Raw genomic sequence first — 15,538 nt, 5'->3', positions numbered from 1 at the left:
TCTCCAGTGAGGCACAGCCTGCCCGGGAAGGGTCTGGACCATGGGGGTGCCGGGCGTGAGGCAGGTCTTGCACGGGCAGATACATGTGGACGCAGAAGGAGAATACGCCGGACAGCTGTGTGGCCAGCACAGAGCTCCTTACACTGACCAAGTCTGTGTGATGTCCCCAGCCTCACAGTGACACCAGGGGACCCTATCCCAGGCCTCAGAGCCAGGTGGGGAGTGGAGACCTCTGCAGTTCTTAGCAAAGAACTGTACGTACACCTTCTGGGTGAAGGGTTCTGGGTGCCCACCTTCCCCTCCACCAGGGCTCCTGGGAGCTGTTTCCCGTCAGCTTGTGTGGTCCAGACTCAAACCCGAGCCTTCCTGCCTCTTGGCCCAGCAAGGCCCTGCCACACTCCCCGCCCCAGAAAGAGAAGCCAGGGCTTCGTCTAAGATGGGCTCTTTGCTGTGGCACCAGTAACATCTGGGAGCAGCCCTGGGCTCACCACTGGTGCCAGTGACGCCTCCTTCAGCCTATAGCTGTGACAACCAGCAGTGCCTCCAGGCATGGCCTAACATCTCCTGGGGGGCAAAGCCACCCCGAGAACCCCGCTCTGAGACCGGTCCCCGCCTGCCCTGGGGCCGGGGAAGCCAAGGGAGTAGATGGGGAGGCTCACCTGGTGGCCGGGCCTGCTCTGCTCCACATCCAGGGGACAGCTGCTGGCCAGGCCCCACCGTGTGAGCCCCCCAGACCCGGGATGGGGGGTGCCTGCTGGACGCACGGGGTTCACAGTACACACCACACAGACACGCCAGGGCAGGAAGGAGTTGGAGGGCCGGCCGCAACATGCACGCGGCACAGCGGGGTGCAGGGAGTGAGCCCTGGCTGCACAAAGCTGACTGCAGGGCAGGGTGAGGACAGTGGTGCAGGGACATGGGGCAGGCCTGGGCAGGGGAGGGGCTCAGGGGTCAGCCTCCATGCACTTCTCCAGCTCCTTGAGTCTCTTGACGAACTCCTGCGCCTCCTTGTTGGTGCGGCCCTCCAGCATCCTCAGCGCTGACTTCACTGCAGGGGGGAAGGGAGGGGAGGGGGCAGTGTGAGACCCGACCGCCATCATACCCGCCACCCCTGCGCCCTCACTCACCCTGGGCTCTGGGCCGGCGCAGGTGCAAGGTGACAGGCTGCCGGGCCCTCGCGCTCCCTCCCACCTGGGGCCGCGCTATGCCACCGACGCTGCCCAGGCCGAGGGCCGCCTCCCCCGCGAAGTCGTTGGTGGACAGCCAGTCGTGGTCCATGACTGTGAACAGCACGCAGGCGCTGCGGCGGCGGCAGGCCTCTGCGGGCACGGAGCTGCAAGCGAAGGCAGGCAGCTGGAGCCGTGCGCCCTGCTCTGGCGCGGGGGGGCTGGCAGGGGGGGGGCACTCACAAGTAGAAGAGCTCGTCGTACACGGGGTGCAGCGTCCGGCTCTTGACCTGCGTTCTCTGGCTGCGGACCAGTGGGAAGAGGTGCGGCGGGCCCAGCTCCACGATCACAAAGGGGTCGCTCAGGCCTGAGGGACAGGGCCAGGAGCAGGCCGTGAGCGCTGCCGCCCAGCAGCCCTCTAGCACCGCGCCCCGCCGGTGCCTCGCCACCTCACCATTGGCGTCCAGGGGGGGCAGGTCCGCAGCGTGCAGTACCTCCACCACCAGCCTCTGCTCTGCTGCCTCGTAGTGACAGCGGACGCTCAGGCGCCCGAAGCGGTTCTGCTCCAGGGACTTCTGCGGAAGGGCTGAGGCCAGTGACCAGGGCTCGGGGCCCGGCGGGGGGGCGGGGGGAGGCAGGTGCACACCCCGGGCCACGCTACCTGCTTGAGCTTGTCCAGGTAATACTGCTCGATGCACTCACGGGTGGAGCACTGGTGCAGACGGAGCTCCTCCTCCAGTCTCTGCGGAGAGCGTGGGGTGCTAAGCGCAGCGCCCCCACCCCGTGTGCATGCTCCCCTCCCCCTCTGCAGGGGGCCCCCAGGCCAGGCCTCACCTTGTAGCTTCCGTCCCTCAGGTTCTCCAGGGGCAGACCCTGACCCTCCGCATGGAAAAAATTCACCAGGGCCTGGGGCAGGGCAAGAAGGCAGAGCCGTCAGAGGCACGGCTGTGCTGGGGCCAGCAGGCTGAGACGGGCGGAGCTGTGAGCAGCAGGGCCAGAGCCACTTCCCACACCTACCGCCCCTCAGAAGCCCCCAGCCAGCAGGGGAGAATGCCAACGCCTGGGGCGGCCCAGGTGCCGCTGACACAGCTGGGCTTGCAGGCAGGAGGGCCTGCTCTGCCGGGATCCCCAAGGAGCTGGTCAGGCCGGGAAGGCCAGGCCACCCAGCAGAGGGGCGAAGGGGTCATCGGCAGCCTTGATGCCCGGGGACTGCCAGGAAAGGGCCCAGGCGCCCAGGCAGGGACGGCTCCTCTGTGCAGCCCTACCTCCAGCGTGAAGTGAAAGCGGCCGTAGAAATCCGCAGAGACGTCGAGGTTTGCACTGAGCGCCTGCAGGATGGCCTGCAGGAGCAGCTCCCAGAGGGCCTCCAGCACCCTGCAGGGACACTCCTGGTCAGCGGCAGCACCGCGGGCCCCCTGCCCCCCGCCCCCACCACGAGCCCTACCTCCTCAGGTTCTCCTTCACCAGCGAGGCGTTCAGCAGAGCCAGCTTCTCGTCCAGGTACTTGACGAGCGGGGCCACGGCCTGCGGGCAGCACCCTCAGCGCCAGATGCCCCGGGCCCCACCCCACCCCCGGCCGCCGGCCGTGCACTTACTTCATCGTTCTGGATGGAGTCCGGGGACAGGCTGATGTGCTGGACGTACTTCCTGATGTCGGCCACCATCTGCGGGAGAGCAGCACTCGCACCAGGCGGCCGCACACTGGGCAGCCAGCTCCCCCGCGGCCGCCCGCCCACCTTGGAGGTCAGGTGCGCCGTCACGGTGTGGACCTCCTGCCGCAGGTCTTCATCCAGGGCCTGCGTACAGCTGAGCAGAGGCCGCGGGAGCAGCCCCTCAAGCGCCGAAGTCGCCTCCGGCCACGCCAGACCCCGCAGCGCCTGCCCAGCAGCCTTGCGGAGGAGCTCCACATTGTTGAGGACCACACAGAGCTGGGGAGGAGAGTCAGATGTGGGTGCGCGGGCAGCCCATGCTGGCCCCCCCGGCCCCCGCCCCCACCAGCCTGCTCACTGGCTCGCTCACTGCCTCGCCTGCAGCCCCGGGCTGAGCGTCCACCTTCTTCCGCAGCAGCTCAGTGTAGAAGAGGGTGGCCTCGCACAGGTCCTAGGGTGGGACGAGAGGGCTCAGCAACTGTGGGCTGCGGGCCCCGGTCCTGCTCCCCTTCCAGACTCCTGTCTCCTCCCAGACCGTGCTCCCCAACCCACCAGCACACACCTGGCTGAGCTGGGTGCCCAGCGCCTGGGCCTGAGCAGGGTCTGGCCACGCCAGGCGGGCCCACAGCTCCTGGATGTGACTGAAGCAGAGGCTAGCAGTGGCTGCGGAGCTGCTGTGCTTGGAGGAGGCATCCACGGGCTCCAGCTAAGAAGGCGGGAGGAGGCCTGGATTGCAGGACGGCCCTGGCTGAGCCCAGCAGCCTCAGGTCTGGGTGCTTACTCACTGTGTCCACGTCCACGGCTCCCTGAAGTCTCCACCTGGCCTGGTCCCGCAGCACCTGCAGCCAGAGCTTCACGGCGGGCAGGAAGGGGGCGTGGATGCCGGCCAGAGCAAGGGAGCGGCTGTCGCTGCAGCAGGAGCCCCGTCAGAGCTCGCCCTGACTCAAACACCTTGAGCCAGCATATCCCAGGTTCCTTCCCTCAGAGGGCCCTCGGGATCCCATCCCGGAGGCCTCCTAGAGGAGGCTGGAGGACAGCCGGGTGGAGGGACAGGGAGTAGTGGGTACAGGTCTGGGAGGCAAATAGTGGACGGAGACAGACTGGGGCGTCTGGAGGGACGGGGACAGGCGGGGGCAGGGCACGCACCGGCCGGGTATGCTACTCCAGAAGCGCTGGATGTCTGCCAGGGTCAGGTACAGCTCGAAGAGCCCTGAGGCCACCTCGAGGGTCATCTTGGGGCTCAGCTCCTCCGTCAGCACCCACGCCTCCTCGGCCACCTGCTCGGGATGGTAGAGTCAGGCTGCCAGCAACAAGGAAACCAAGGCACCTTCCCAGCCCCTGGTGGGGGTGGATTCTCCCCACTCCCCCTCCTCACCAGACGCTCCAGCTGCCGGAAAGTGAGGGTGAAGAAGTCGATCTCGACGATGCTGCAAGAACAAATTCCACACACCGGCTTGCCCCATGCCCGGCCTGGCGGCGTCACCGAGGGGCCGGGGGCAGGGCAGCAGGCAGGGCCCTGGGCCTCACTTGTGGAAGAGGCTGGCGTAGATGCCATAGCAGGACTGCAGGTCCTCGTAGACGGCGTCGGCCAGCTCCACCAGCCCGGCAAGGCGCTGCGGCCCCGGCTGCGAGGAAGTCCAGTTCACACTGACCTTGTGGCCCTCACCTCCTGGCCGACCCCTTCCCTCCCTTCCCCTGCAGCCCGGCCCTCCCCCAGCGGCACCTGCTCGCGAGGACTCTTGGCGTTCAGGAGCCTGTCATACCACTCACGGTTGCCTCTCTGCAAGACAAGTCACCAAGACAGTGTGGCGAATGGGGGAGCCTAAAAGGGCAGCAGAGAGTGGCAGAGCAGGCTGAGCCGGGGGCCAGGGGGGCCGGCTGCCAGAGCGGGGACGGACAGACCTTCAGCGCAGCCGCGATGTCCATGTTCAGCTCCGTCTCGAAAGGGCAGATCTCGAAGGACGGCTGGAAGAGCTGCATCTTGCTGAGACACCTGGACAGGGGCCGCCCGCTGACCATGGGCTGCCCCGGCCCGGCCCCTACCCCACCAAGCACCCACGGCTGCACTCACTTCAGCAGCAGCTCCAGGCGGTAGACGGCTGTGCTGTTAGTGGCTGGGAAGTAGTCTCGCAGCTGGCGCAGCAGCCGCAGCCCAAACTCCGAGAAGGCAGAGAAGCTGTTAGCCAGGCTCTCCTCCTGGGGGCACAGGGCCTGTCAGAGCTGACCCTCACTGCCCTCCCCACAGGGTGGGGGGCAGCCAGTCGGCAAGGGCCTCCTGCAGCCATCACCAGCCCGGCCCTGCTACTTTCTCCCACAGCCTCGGGGCCTTTGCACCAGCAGCTCCCCCTGCCCAGCGGCCAGCACCCACTCCCTCTGTCCCTCAGCCAAGTGAAGGGCACGACTCCCTATCGCAGCACTTCCCAGTCTTGCTCTGCCCTGGGTCATGAGGTTCGTTTTCAAGCCCACCCCACCCTGTAGGCCCGGGGCCCCATGAGGGTGGGACTCCGCCCCTGTCTGCCCAGCAGGCCGACAGCCCACGGCACACACTCCGGGAGCAGCACTTCCAGTCCCTGAGGGCGAGCTCACCTGCTCTTGGGGCAGGGAGGACGCCCCCTCCCAATGCGCCTGCACGTCCTCCAGCAGCCCCAGTAGGTAGCCATAGTCCAGCGTGCAGGTCTGATGGTGGCGGCTGCTGACCTGCCAGTGCCTGTGGGGGGGCGGAGTCAGGGCTGCGACCCTCCCACGAGACCCCTTGTGCCCCTCCTACTTGCCCCTTCCCGTCCCACAATCCCCTCACGGCACCGCCCCCTTTCATCCGGTCCCGCTCAAGGCACTCCTTGCTGAGCCTGCCCCTCTTCTGCCCCGCCCACCGCAGGTCACGCCCCCCACCCCGTAACACTCCCTCCCAGCTGCTGCCATTCACAGCGCCCTTTCCCTCCCATAACCCCGCCCCTCATTCGCCCCGCCCCACCGAGACTCCTCCCCGGCACGTGCAGCCCCGCCCGCCGCTCGCCATCCGGCGCCCCGCCCCCCGCGGCCCCGCCCACTTACAGCACCGCCAGCTGCAGCGCAGACAGGTTGCTCTGCGCGCCGTGCAGGCAGAGCACGGTGGCCGCGGGCCCGCTGAGCTCTCCGCGCCAGCCGCTCGAGTTGGTCTGGAGGAGGGGGCGGGGTGAGTGGAGGGAGGAGGTGCCATTCCCTCCTGCCCCCGGTGCCCGGCCTCCCCCGCTCTCCCTCCCGGGTCCCGAGGACGGGGCTACCTGCTGGGACCGGTGCTCGAACTGCAGCAGATGGCCGAGCAGCAGCATGTAGGACAGGAAGCCCGAGCGCCCGCTCTGGCTCATGCCCGTGTCCCTCTGGAAGGCAGGGCCCGCCCATCACCAGCGCTGCCGCAGCCCGCGGGCAGGGGTGTAGGGCCGGGGTGCAGGGCAAGGGACCCCAGGCTCCCCACCTGTGTGGTGATCAGCTTGAGGACCAGCTGGCAGTCCCCCTGCACGCGGGAGGCGCTGGAGCGCGGTTCCAGCTTGAACCAGCGGTCTTCCCCAGCCACCGGCACCTCCTGAGAGAAGGGGGTTCAGACTGGCCATTCCGCCTCCCTCTCCCTCCCACAGACCACTGCTTCCCACTGAACACAGGCCATCGCGCAGGTGAGCATTCGTGGGTGCCTGGACACAAGAGGCCCCAGGAGGCTGTTCCTTCCCTGTCCCCTGCAGCACAATGCCCCCACCCAGCCCAGGAAGGATGGGAGAGGCTTGGGGGAATCACAGGACAAAGCCACCAGCGACGTCCCAGGAGGGTGAGGCACCACAAATGTGCTCTGGGAACAAGGCCCTGGCCCCCACTCACCCGGATGGGTATGTTGAGACATCCCAGGAAGTCATCGGTGTGGTCCTCTGTGGGCCCTGCCGTCCCATTCGCCCGGGCTGACTTGACAATCTGTTTGAAATACCTGGGCAAAGCAGGGTGTGTGCCCACCTGGGGTCCCTGGGAAGCCACCACCTCCTGGCCCATGTCTGGGGGGCACCAGGGTCCCACCTGTCATACCTGCTCATGCCCTTCAGGCCGATGACTTCATTCAGCTTCCTGCAGGCTTCCACCAGGGTCACGTCATCATCGTGGTCCCTAGAGGTGGGGCGAGGGGGCAAATCTGGCTTTGGGGCCTGGCTGGGCCCTGAATGTCCCCTCCCACCGCCACCCTCCCCACAACCAGGTGCACCCACACCCCCTGCCCTGCAGGGCCCAGGGGCCTGTACCAGATGTCCAGGTGTAGCTGGTCTGTGCTGACATCCTCGATCTCACTACAAGGAAAACGGAGAGATGGCCAGAGGGTGCAGGACAGTCCTCTGCCCAGGGCTAAGGGACAGACAATTTCAGGAGCTGCAGGAAGGGGTCCATGAGCTCCAGGCTTGCCCAGATTTGCATCCTGACCGTGTGGCCATTGGGGCATGGCACCTCTCTCTGAGGCGATGACGTCCTCTGGAAGGCGCTCGGGTGGCTGGGGCAGGCACTGAGATGGCACGAGTCCTGGCGTGGCAGCCCCCTGCCCCCCACCCCCAACGCCCGGCTGGAAGAAGGGCCTTACAAGAGGAAGTTTTCCTTCCAGACGGGGTTCAGGGTGCTGCTCTTGACCTCGGTGACCTGGATGCACTTGGCAGGCAGTGGGCCTCCACGCTTGCTGCCTTTGCGGAAGCTGAAACGCTGGTCCTTGTGGGGGCCCGGCTCCTGCGGGGCGCCTGAGGCCGGCAGGATGCCCAGCATGCAGTATGGGTCGCTGAAGCCTGAGACACCGTGGGCACCTCAGTGTCCAGCCCCAGAGCCGCCAGTCCCTCCACGGCCACCAGGCCTGGGCACAGCCAAGCTCCTGGCTGGCCCCCACTCACCGTTGGGGTCTTTGGCCAGCAGGTTCTTGGCACGCATGACAGAGACTTTCAGGGCGTACGTGGGGGCCTGTGGGCCAAGGGTGCCGAGGGGTCTCTTGAGGGAGGCTGTGTGTGGCCATGACAGGGCCCCGCTCTATGTCCTCTCCACCCCCGAGCCCTAGCACTGCGGCTGATCGGCACCTGCCCACACCGGGTGGCAGCCTCACCTTGGCCTTCTTCACACGCTCAATGGCCTCGGCGTGCTCCTCAGGGCTGGTACCAAACACCTGTAGGGTGGGCAGGTGTGAGGGCCCAGGGACCCCCAAAGCAGGGCTGGCCAGTGTCCTGGGGCCTCACAGAGCAGAGGAAACACACAGGGGAGGAGGGAAGATGTATCTGTCTATCTGTCCATCCTCTGTGTCCCTCTGTCAGTGTGTCCTTTCTACTCTTCTGTGTGTGTCCGTGTGTCCATCTATCACTCCATCCTTCTGGGCATGCCTATCAGCCTGCATGTGTGTCTGCCTGTGCACACACGTGTGTGTGGGGGGGTGCGTTCTGTACGGGGGGCGCTATTCGGGGGATGGTGATTCACCAGGCAGAGGACAGGGTTGGGATGGACAGTCGTCTCCGTTCTCCCCAGAGGAGGGTGGGGCTGGGCCAGCAGGGAGGGCGGAGCCGGTGGGACTCACCTGCTGCAGGTAGCCCAGTAGGGTCTCCTGGTCATCCACCTGGTCAGGGCCCATGGTCCCCGCACGGTAAAGGACCGTGTACAGGGCTTCCTCATAGAGCATCTCCACCTGCGGGCAGGGAGCGGGGCGCGTCCTGAGTCCCAGCCACCCCCCCGTCCCCCTCGACCCCAGGCCCTGAGCCCTGGCCACTGGGGTCCAGGCACCTTGGTTCCCCCGACCCTGCATCCCGGCCCCCAGTAGCTCCACCCACTGGCAGAGTCCAGTCCCAGCATCAGTACCTTTGCACCTGCTGGGCCCTCCACTGGTCCGACCCCCGACTTCTGCTCCTTAACTGGCTTCCATGGGAAGTCCTGGCCCTCACCCCTGCCACCTTTGCTGTCCACCTGCCCCAGAACTTGGGCCTGGCACACAGGAAGTTCTCCCAGACCTTCCCCAGGGCTAGGCCCCCGTCCCCCTTACCTCCTCCGGGGTTAGAACTCTCAGGCCACGGTTGGGGTCCACAGGCTCGGCAGGGGCCGGCGAACCACTGCGCAGGAGGACCTGTGGGGGGCACTCGGGTGAGGGCCACCTGTGGGGAGCACTCCAGGGAGGGAGGGAGTTCAGCCTAAGGGGTGGGGGCCTGCTGTAGCAGGGGCTGCGGGCAGCAGCTCCGAGCCGTCCTCACCTCGGGGCACGGCAGGCCCTGTCTGCCTTCCCCCTTCTTCAGAATGAGACGCATCTGTGCGAAGAACTCCACGCCGTCCCCGGGTTTCCTGCAGAGAAAGGCCAGGCTGAGGGTCAGCTCAGGGCTAGCAGCACGCCCCTGCCCCCTGCTGAGGGTCAGCGAATCCTCCCGGAAGCTCCAGGGACAGCCACCAGCCCCCACACCTCGAGGGGACTGCCTGGGTGTCCACGTGTCCGAGGGCTCAGTCTGATGTGCACCGTGTGGGCGCCCCCACCCCCGGCCTTGGGTTCAGACTCTCCCGGGCTCCCCCCTGGAGGTCGTGCTGGGGCAGCGGGGGGAGCGGGCCCAGCGAGAGAAGGGCGGCCAGGTGCACAGGACTGTACAGGATCAGGTGCGGGCACCCACCAGGCCCCTGCAGCGGGCTCCTGCGGGTCGGCGCTGGCGTGCCCTGGCTCTCCCTCAGTCCTCCGGCGGATGGACGGGCGCACCTGCACTTGCCTGAGCACGCTGCTCTTAATCTCCAGCAGCGTCGTCATGGTGGGTGGTCTGCGGGCAGAGAGCATGGCCATAGCCTCTGGGTGTCCACCGGCCACAGGTCTGCCGTGCCGGCCCCGGTAACCACATCAGGTGCACGCCCAGCAAAGGCTGAATCGGCCAGAAACCTGCCCGAGCTGCGTCCCTGGCGGCCAGGCGCAGCCTCCTGATGGGGCTGCCCGTGGAGCAGGAGGGGTCACCTGAGCCTCCCTGGAGCTCAGCCCCCCTGCTGGACGGCACTGGGCACCCAGGGGGCCACGGGTACTCCTGCTGGTGACCTGGGGCCAGTCCCTTGGTCTAAGTCTTCATAGCCCATCTGCAAAATGGGTCATCCCTGCAGGGTCACCCTGGGGACGGGATGGGGCGTGAGAGGTGATAACTGTGCCTGGTATAGTCCATGCTCCGTTGCTGGGAGCTGTGGACTCCACCACATAGGGGGCCCGTTCTGCCACACCTCCACCCGCCACCCATTCGGGGCTGGGTCCCCTCGCTGTGTCCCTGGGGTCTAAGGACAGCTCAGCAGCAAGGGCCTGTGTCTCCTGGGGGCTGTGCTAAGGGAGTTGTGGGGGAGGGGTGCCTGGGTCACCCAGCCTGGAGGGTCCAGTCTGGGGCCAGGGCCGACAAAGCTCCTGCAGGAGGCCAAACCCTCCCCGGACCCTCCGTGTCCTTGTCCCGCAGAGAAGCTTAGGCAAGAAGAGGCCAGCGGGGCGCTGTGGCCACAGTGCCTTCCCTGACCCCTTCACCCCAAGGGGCCAGCATGCGCAGGGGGGGCCGCTGGGGGTCCTGACCCACCAAGCATGGCCAGGGCAAGGCCCCACCCTCACTCCCTTGGCCGCTCTGCAGAGGAGACCCTGCTCCCCGTAATCAGTAGAAATGACACTGTGGAGCAGTCCTGCCCCTCCTCAGAGGTTTGGGGTGTGGGGCCACGACTCCCCGTCCCTCTCCTGTCTGGGAACTGGCCCACATTGTCATGGCAACCGAGCCACAGCACTGCAGCAGCCCAGATGTCAGGGTCTGGACAGGGAGGGGCCCCGTGCCACCGACTAGAGCCTGGGCCAAGCGGCCCCTCGTGGGGCCTGGTCACTCTGCTCTGCGCAGACAGAGCCTGGCGGCGGGCAAGGCCTGGAAGGCAAGTCTGCGGCCCTGCGAGGGGCTGAGCCCAGGACCCCAGCAGTGTCCCTGAGCAGTGTCCCCACGTGTACGCGTTGTCATCTCCAGTCCCCCTGCCCTGCCAGGCACCGTCACACCGGCTTGCCTCCTTCAGGGGATTCAGGGGCCCCTGCAGACGCCAGGGGGAAGGGCAGTGGGACCACGAAGCTGCTGCAGGCCCTCTTCTCCCACAGCACTGGCCGGCCCAGCACCCACCTGCCCCCTGAGCCAGGCAACAACCTGAGCCTCCCCCAAAACCCCAGGGTGGTCTCCTTGTGGCCCTGCTGAAAACTATCAAAGTGCCGACCCCCTGGCCAGGCTGAATCCCCCCCTCGGTGCCCACCCCTTGGGCTCCCTGCCCCAGGCTTGCCAGCCGCTGGTGTAGAGCATGCATCACGCTCCCCTCAACATACCCCAGGGCCTTTGGACTCACTGCCCTTTCTCGGTGGAGCTCATGCGTCCACTTATGGAGGGTCCCTCTGGGCCAGGCACAGCCTGGGCAGAGACAACCATCATTGCAGTTGACAAAATAGGGAGCGGGGACTGAGCTGGGTGCACCTATTCCTGCCCCAGATCTCACGGGCAGTTCGTGGTGGGACAGCCAGGTGAGCCCCAGCCCTGCCCCATGTACCCAGGCCAGCGCCCCAGGGATCGTGGCCGCATCCCTGCAAGCCTCTAGTGAACACCTGCTACCTCGTCCTCAGCGTGTCTGCCGGCAGCGCTGGAACCGGGGCCTGCCGGACACCCCCAAGTCCTGCACCTGACCCCCCCCCCCGCTGTGTTTGTCTCTCCGTGGCCCCAGCGCTGCCATCCCTGCTCTGTACCGCCGGCCAGCTCAGGCCACCCCTGCAGACAGCACCTCGGCCTGCCGCCTGATGCCCCAACGCCAGTCCTATGTAGAGCCCCGGGGAACACTGGGCTCAGAGGGCCTCATCTGAGAGCTGGGGACAGAGAGAGCAGCCGGCTCAACCCCTGAAACGAGGCCCCGCCTTCCTCATATTTACCACTGCCCGCCCCCTGAGCCTCTCTGCAAAGATGGGGGGGGGCGCAGTGGCGCGGGCATGCAGTCCTACACGCTGTCGCCCCTACCGTCAGCAGTGAGGTCCCAAGGCGGCCGGGCATCGGGGCCCCCCTTCTCCTCTCTAGCTGTGGGGAAGAGGCTGCTACCCCCGCAGCCCCCCAAAGCTAGGGGAGCAGCCACTGCTTGAGCTGTTGCCAGGGCAACCGCCAATTGCGTCTGCCGAGTGACAGGGGCTACAGGGGCTCACGGTCCCAGAGACAAACATGACGCAGGAGCCAAGTGGCCGCAGAGATCGGGAGCCTCTCTGAGAATGAAACGTTCAACACAGAGGGGGGCCACCTTGCCCCATAATCTCAGCCCCAGAAAGGGGGTACTGCTCTACTCCCCTCATCTACCTGGAGAAACTGAGGCCCCAGGCTCAGGAGCTTACTCAAGGCCACAGAACCAGCAAGTGGCCAGGGATGGACGCCTCTGACTCCAGTGTCCAAGCTCTAAGCTCCTGGCATTGTTGAGTTCTGGGGTCCAGGTAGGCTGGCCTCCCTCTCTGCGGCGCTCCCTCCCTTAGCTCGTTGACTGGATGGGGGCAAAAGTGACACTGGGCACAGGTGTCTGGGAAAGATGGCTCATCCTTGGGTGCTCAGACACTGCTCCAGTTTCCCTGGAAACCCTCCACTGCTCGGGTACTGATACTGCTGCAGCCGATGGCCTGGGACCTGGGAGCCAGCCAGCACCTCACCCAGAGCCGCAGCAGCAGTGGGTGTGCGGCTGACCCCCTGGCCGCAGGGGCCCTCCGTCTGTCTGCCAGGCCCCAACGGAACTCCTGCCTGAGCTCTCTTGGTCTCTGTCCCCTTGGGCTGGGCAGGTGCACAGAACAAGATGTGCCCGCATCCTTGCTCACGCTGGGCCACCAGGGCCAGAATCCCAGCTCTCTTTTGTCCAATGGGTGAGGTTAGGCTGGCCGAGGAGCTGGATGCCCCACTGGCACTGGAGCCAAGCCAACATTACCAGGCCCACCTTGTCCCCTGGCTGTCCCCAAGGCCCAGGTTGACTGCCCAGTGGCAGTCCTGCAAAGTGGGTATCACTGTCCCATTTCACACCCCAGGGCTGGGGTGACCTGCCTGGAGCCAGGACTCACACCAAGGGCTCTAAGCCACCCTGTCTCCTGCTCGCCCACCTGGGGGCTTGGGTGGTGCCAAAGCAGGTGGGTTGGGGGCCACAGACCTGAGCCAGAGCCCTATCTGTCTCCCTAACTAGTGTCCCCTGTGGCCAGCCACCACCCACTTAGTGAATAAACACCTTTATGATAAACATCTCAGAGCACTAGGGCCCTTCTTACCAAAATTTGGTCCCTGGAGACTCAGGGGCAGGGGTCCCCTGCAGCTACCCTGGCTGTGCAGGGGGAGTGACAGGATATCTGGTCCCACATGCCGGTCTCCACGTCACCCTCTGGGTCTTCTCTTCCCAGCCCAACCCCCCCTTCACTCTTCCCATTGGATGTCCGGCTGTCATGTCCTCGTGGCCCCCTAGACAGTGCTCCCGTTACAAATGCTGCTCCCTGAGATCCGACTGCACCCTGATCCCTGGGGAAGGGCCTAGGAATGTGCATTGTAGGCAGCCCTCTAGCCGGACCTAAAGCCCTATGACGCGTGGGGTCTCGTGTAAAGGGCTACCCAGATACTTCTAGAATGAATGCATGAAAAATGAAACCCCTCCGTCTGACCTTCCTCCGAGGCTCCCTCCGCCGGCCTTTACTCACCTGTCTCCACTGCGATGTTCCTCCCACTTCGCCCACCGACATCCCTTCTCGCCGCGCCCTCCCCGCCCCGCCCCTCCCTCTCCGTGCTCCCCGCAGAAGCCTCGGGCCCCCCAATTCCGTCGAGGTCTTTCCCTCCCCGATGAGCGGGTGGTCCGCGGGCAGCTGAGAAGCCTGGTGAGTGCGTATTGTTTTATACCGTTCCGGCCCCTGGAGGGATTTCGTGGATACCGGGGTCCTCAGATGACTGGCGGCAGGGAGGGAAGGAAGGGGCGCCTGGGGGCATCTGCCCCCCAGCAGGTTGCCTGGGAAACCTCGCCGAGCGTCTCCGAGGTCCCCGGCCCGGACCCACCTGCGGCCTCCGCGGGGATGAGGGCACCGGGGTCAGAGGGGCGTCCTGCTGCCACCCCCCCCCCGACCCCCGCCGGCTCTGGCGCTCCTGGGGACGCGGGCGGAGAGTAGTGCCTGAGACCCGTCCCTCCGAGCATGCGCCGGCCTCAGTTTCCCCGGAGTCGGGGGCGTGCTTTCCCCACCTCCCGCCGCCCTCCTCCTCGGGGGGCCTCCCCGCGCCCCTCGGGGTCCGCAAACGCAGGAGCCGGACCGGGCTCTCGGCGGTGGCGGCGGCCGAAGGGCGCGGCGCCCCAAACCCGCCCGGAGTCCGCGCACTCACCGTGGGCCGGGGGCGCGGGGTCGGAGGCTCTGGGGCTCGGGGGCTCTGGGGCTCGGGAGATGCCGCGCTCGGCACCGACTCCAGGGACGCCCGGCACAGCTAGCTCGCAGCCGCGCCGACGACTGAGCGCGGCGGGGGCGGGGCCTGAGTGCTAGCCCCGCCCCCAGGCCAGCCCCTGCCACTCCCGCGACCCCGCCCCACGACCCCCCCCCCCGCGCGCGCCCGCCGCAGGGGAGTCGGGCCAGGGAGCCCCCTTCCCTGGGGGGCGGGGCGCGCGGCTGGCCGTCCAGCCACGGATGGGTGCGGAGCGGGGAGCGGGTTGTGCTGCGTCAGGACCCCCTCCCCCGGGCACCCTCGGGAGGCCGAAGTCGCAGAAACCGAGTAGGACCGGCCCGGGCCGCAGCGCAGACTTTTCCGGAAGGGCCTGCCATCCCAAGCTCGGACCGCTGCGTCAACTCCGCCACCAGTCTGCCCCCGGGGCGAGGGGTGCTGCAGGCATTATCCCAGGACGTTCCCCCACACACCCCACCTGTTGGTCAGCGTCCCCACGGCGCAGGGGAGGCCCCCGACGCCCCGGCTGGGCCGGGTGCCGCGTCTCACAGCCGGCTGGAACGTCCAGGCCTGGGCGGGACCGCACGCCTGCGCTCTTCTTCGCGCCTCCTGGTGCCGCTCTGAAACTGGCACGAGCAACGAGCAATGCGCCGTGTCCACCTGGAGAGCTCGTGAAAACGGATTGCTGCGCCCCGCCCCAGACCTACCTGCTAATTGCAGGAGTCTGGGCTGGGGCGGACCAGCTGCGTTTCTCACAAGCTCCAGGTGGTGCTAGGGGGGCCTGGAAGACACGCAGGGGCTGCTCAGAGGTTCTGGAGACTTCTGAGGTGCACTGGGTCTCCGGATCCCTTCCTTGCCTTTGGCCGATCCTGCTGGATCATCAGCCGACCTTGTACTTAGGGGAGCCACCGATTTGGAGATGTTTTTAACCCGAAGGACCTCATCTCTAATGGTGGGGCCCCAGGCAGTGTGGGAAATCAAAAGACAGGCCCAGAACACACTCCCTCAGGCCCAGAGGCAAGGATGATTTGCTGGGGGGAGGCCAGGGGTTGGCTGAGCTGTGGGCTGAAGGTGGAGGACCAGAGTTCCAATCACAGGGAGGCAGCTTGGCCGCAGCTCCGCCGCCAGGCTGTGAACTTCCCACCTTGCAGCCCCGTTCGGTGGAGACGGGGGAGGGAGTATGGGGAGAGCATGGCCTTGGCTTCCCCAGCCCAGGGGGGACCCAGCACCTCTCCCATCACCCCAGGATGGGGCACACACTGCTCTGATGGGGACACCGCCTGTCTCAGCTCCTAGGTCCGAACTCACACATGTCCACGCTGCCCTGGAGGAG

At 66.7% G+C, this 15,538-nt stretch overlaps 1 protein-coding gene across 1 annotated transcript; it reads right to left on the bottom strand.

The window, feature by feature from the left end:
• Nucleotides 1-19: 19 nt before the first annotated feature.
• BAIAP3 (BAI1 associated protein 3) lies at nt 20-14,780 on the bottom strand. Its single transcript, XM_026485037.3, has 34 exons — nt 14,684-14,780; nt 9,433-9,573; nt 9,028-9,115; nt 8,823-8,903; nt 8,364-8,471; nt 7,902-7,961; nt 7,696-7,762; nt 7,398-7,593; nt 7,069-7,113; nt 6,860-6,937; nt 6,662-6,764; nt 6,267-6,374; nt 6,076-6,171; nt 5,867-5,970; nt 5,402-5,522; nt 4,887-5,011; nt 4,718-4,808; nt 4,539-4,595; nt 4,343-4,440; nt 4,191-4,242; nt 3,962-4,092; nt 3,601-3,724; nt 3,378-3,521; nt 3,174-3,266; nt 2,903-3,094; nt 2,762-2,830; nt 2,611-2,690; nt 2,432-2,540; nt 2,001-2,072; nt 1,828-1,908; nt 1,621-1,741; nt 1,410-1,533; nt 1,128-1,333; nt 20-1,048 (listed from the first exon to the last, which is right to left on the bottom strand). The coding sequence occupies exons 2-34, from the start codon at nt 9,561-9,563 to the stop codon at nt 945-947; spliced, it is 3,459 nt and encodes a 1,152-aa protein (XP_026340822.1). The 5' UTR covers nt 9,564-9,573; nt 14,684-14,780; the 3' UTR covers nt 20-944.
• Nucleotides 14,781-15,538: the final 758 nt, after the last annotated feature.

The sequence above is a fragment of the Ursus arctos genome, unplaced genomic scaffold (assembly GCF_023065955.2).
Source record: "Ursus arctos isolate Adak ecotype North America unplaced genomic scaffold, UrsArc2.0 scaffold_2, whole genome shotgun sequence".
NCBI lineage: Eukaryota > Metazoa > Chordata > Mammalia > Carnivora > Ursidae > Ursus > Ursus arctos.
Note: the sequence above shows the minus strand (reverse complement) of the source record. Positions and strands in the feature narration are given on the sequence as shown.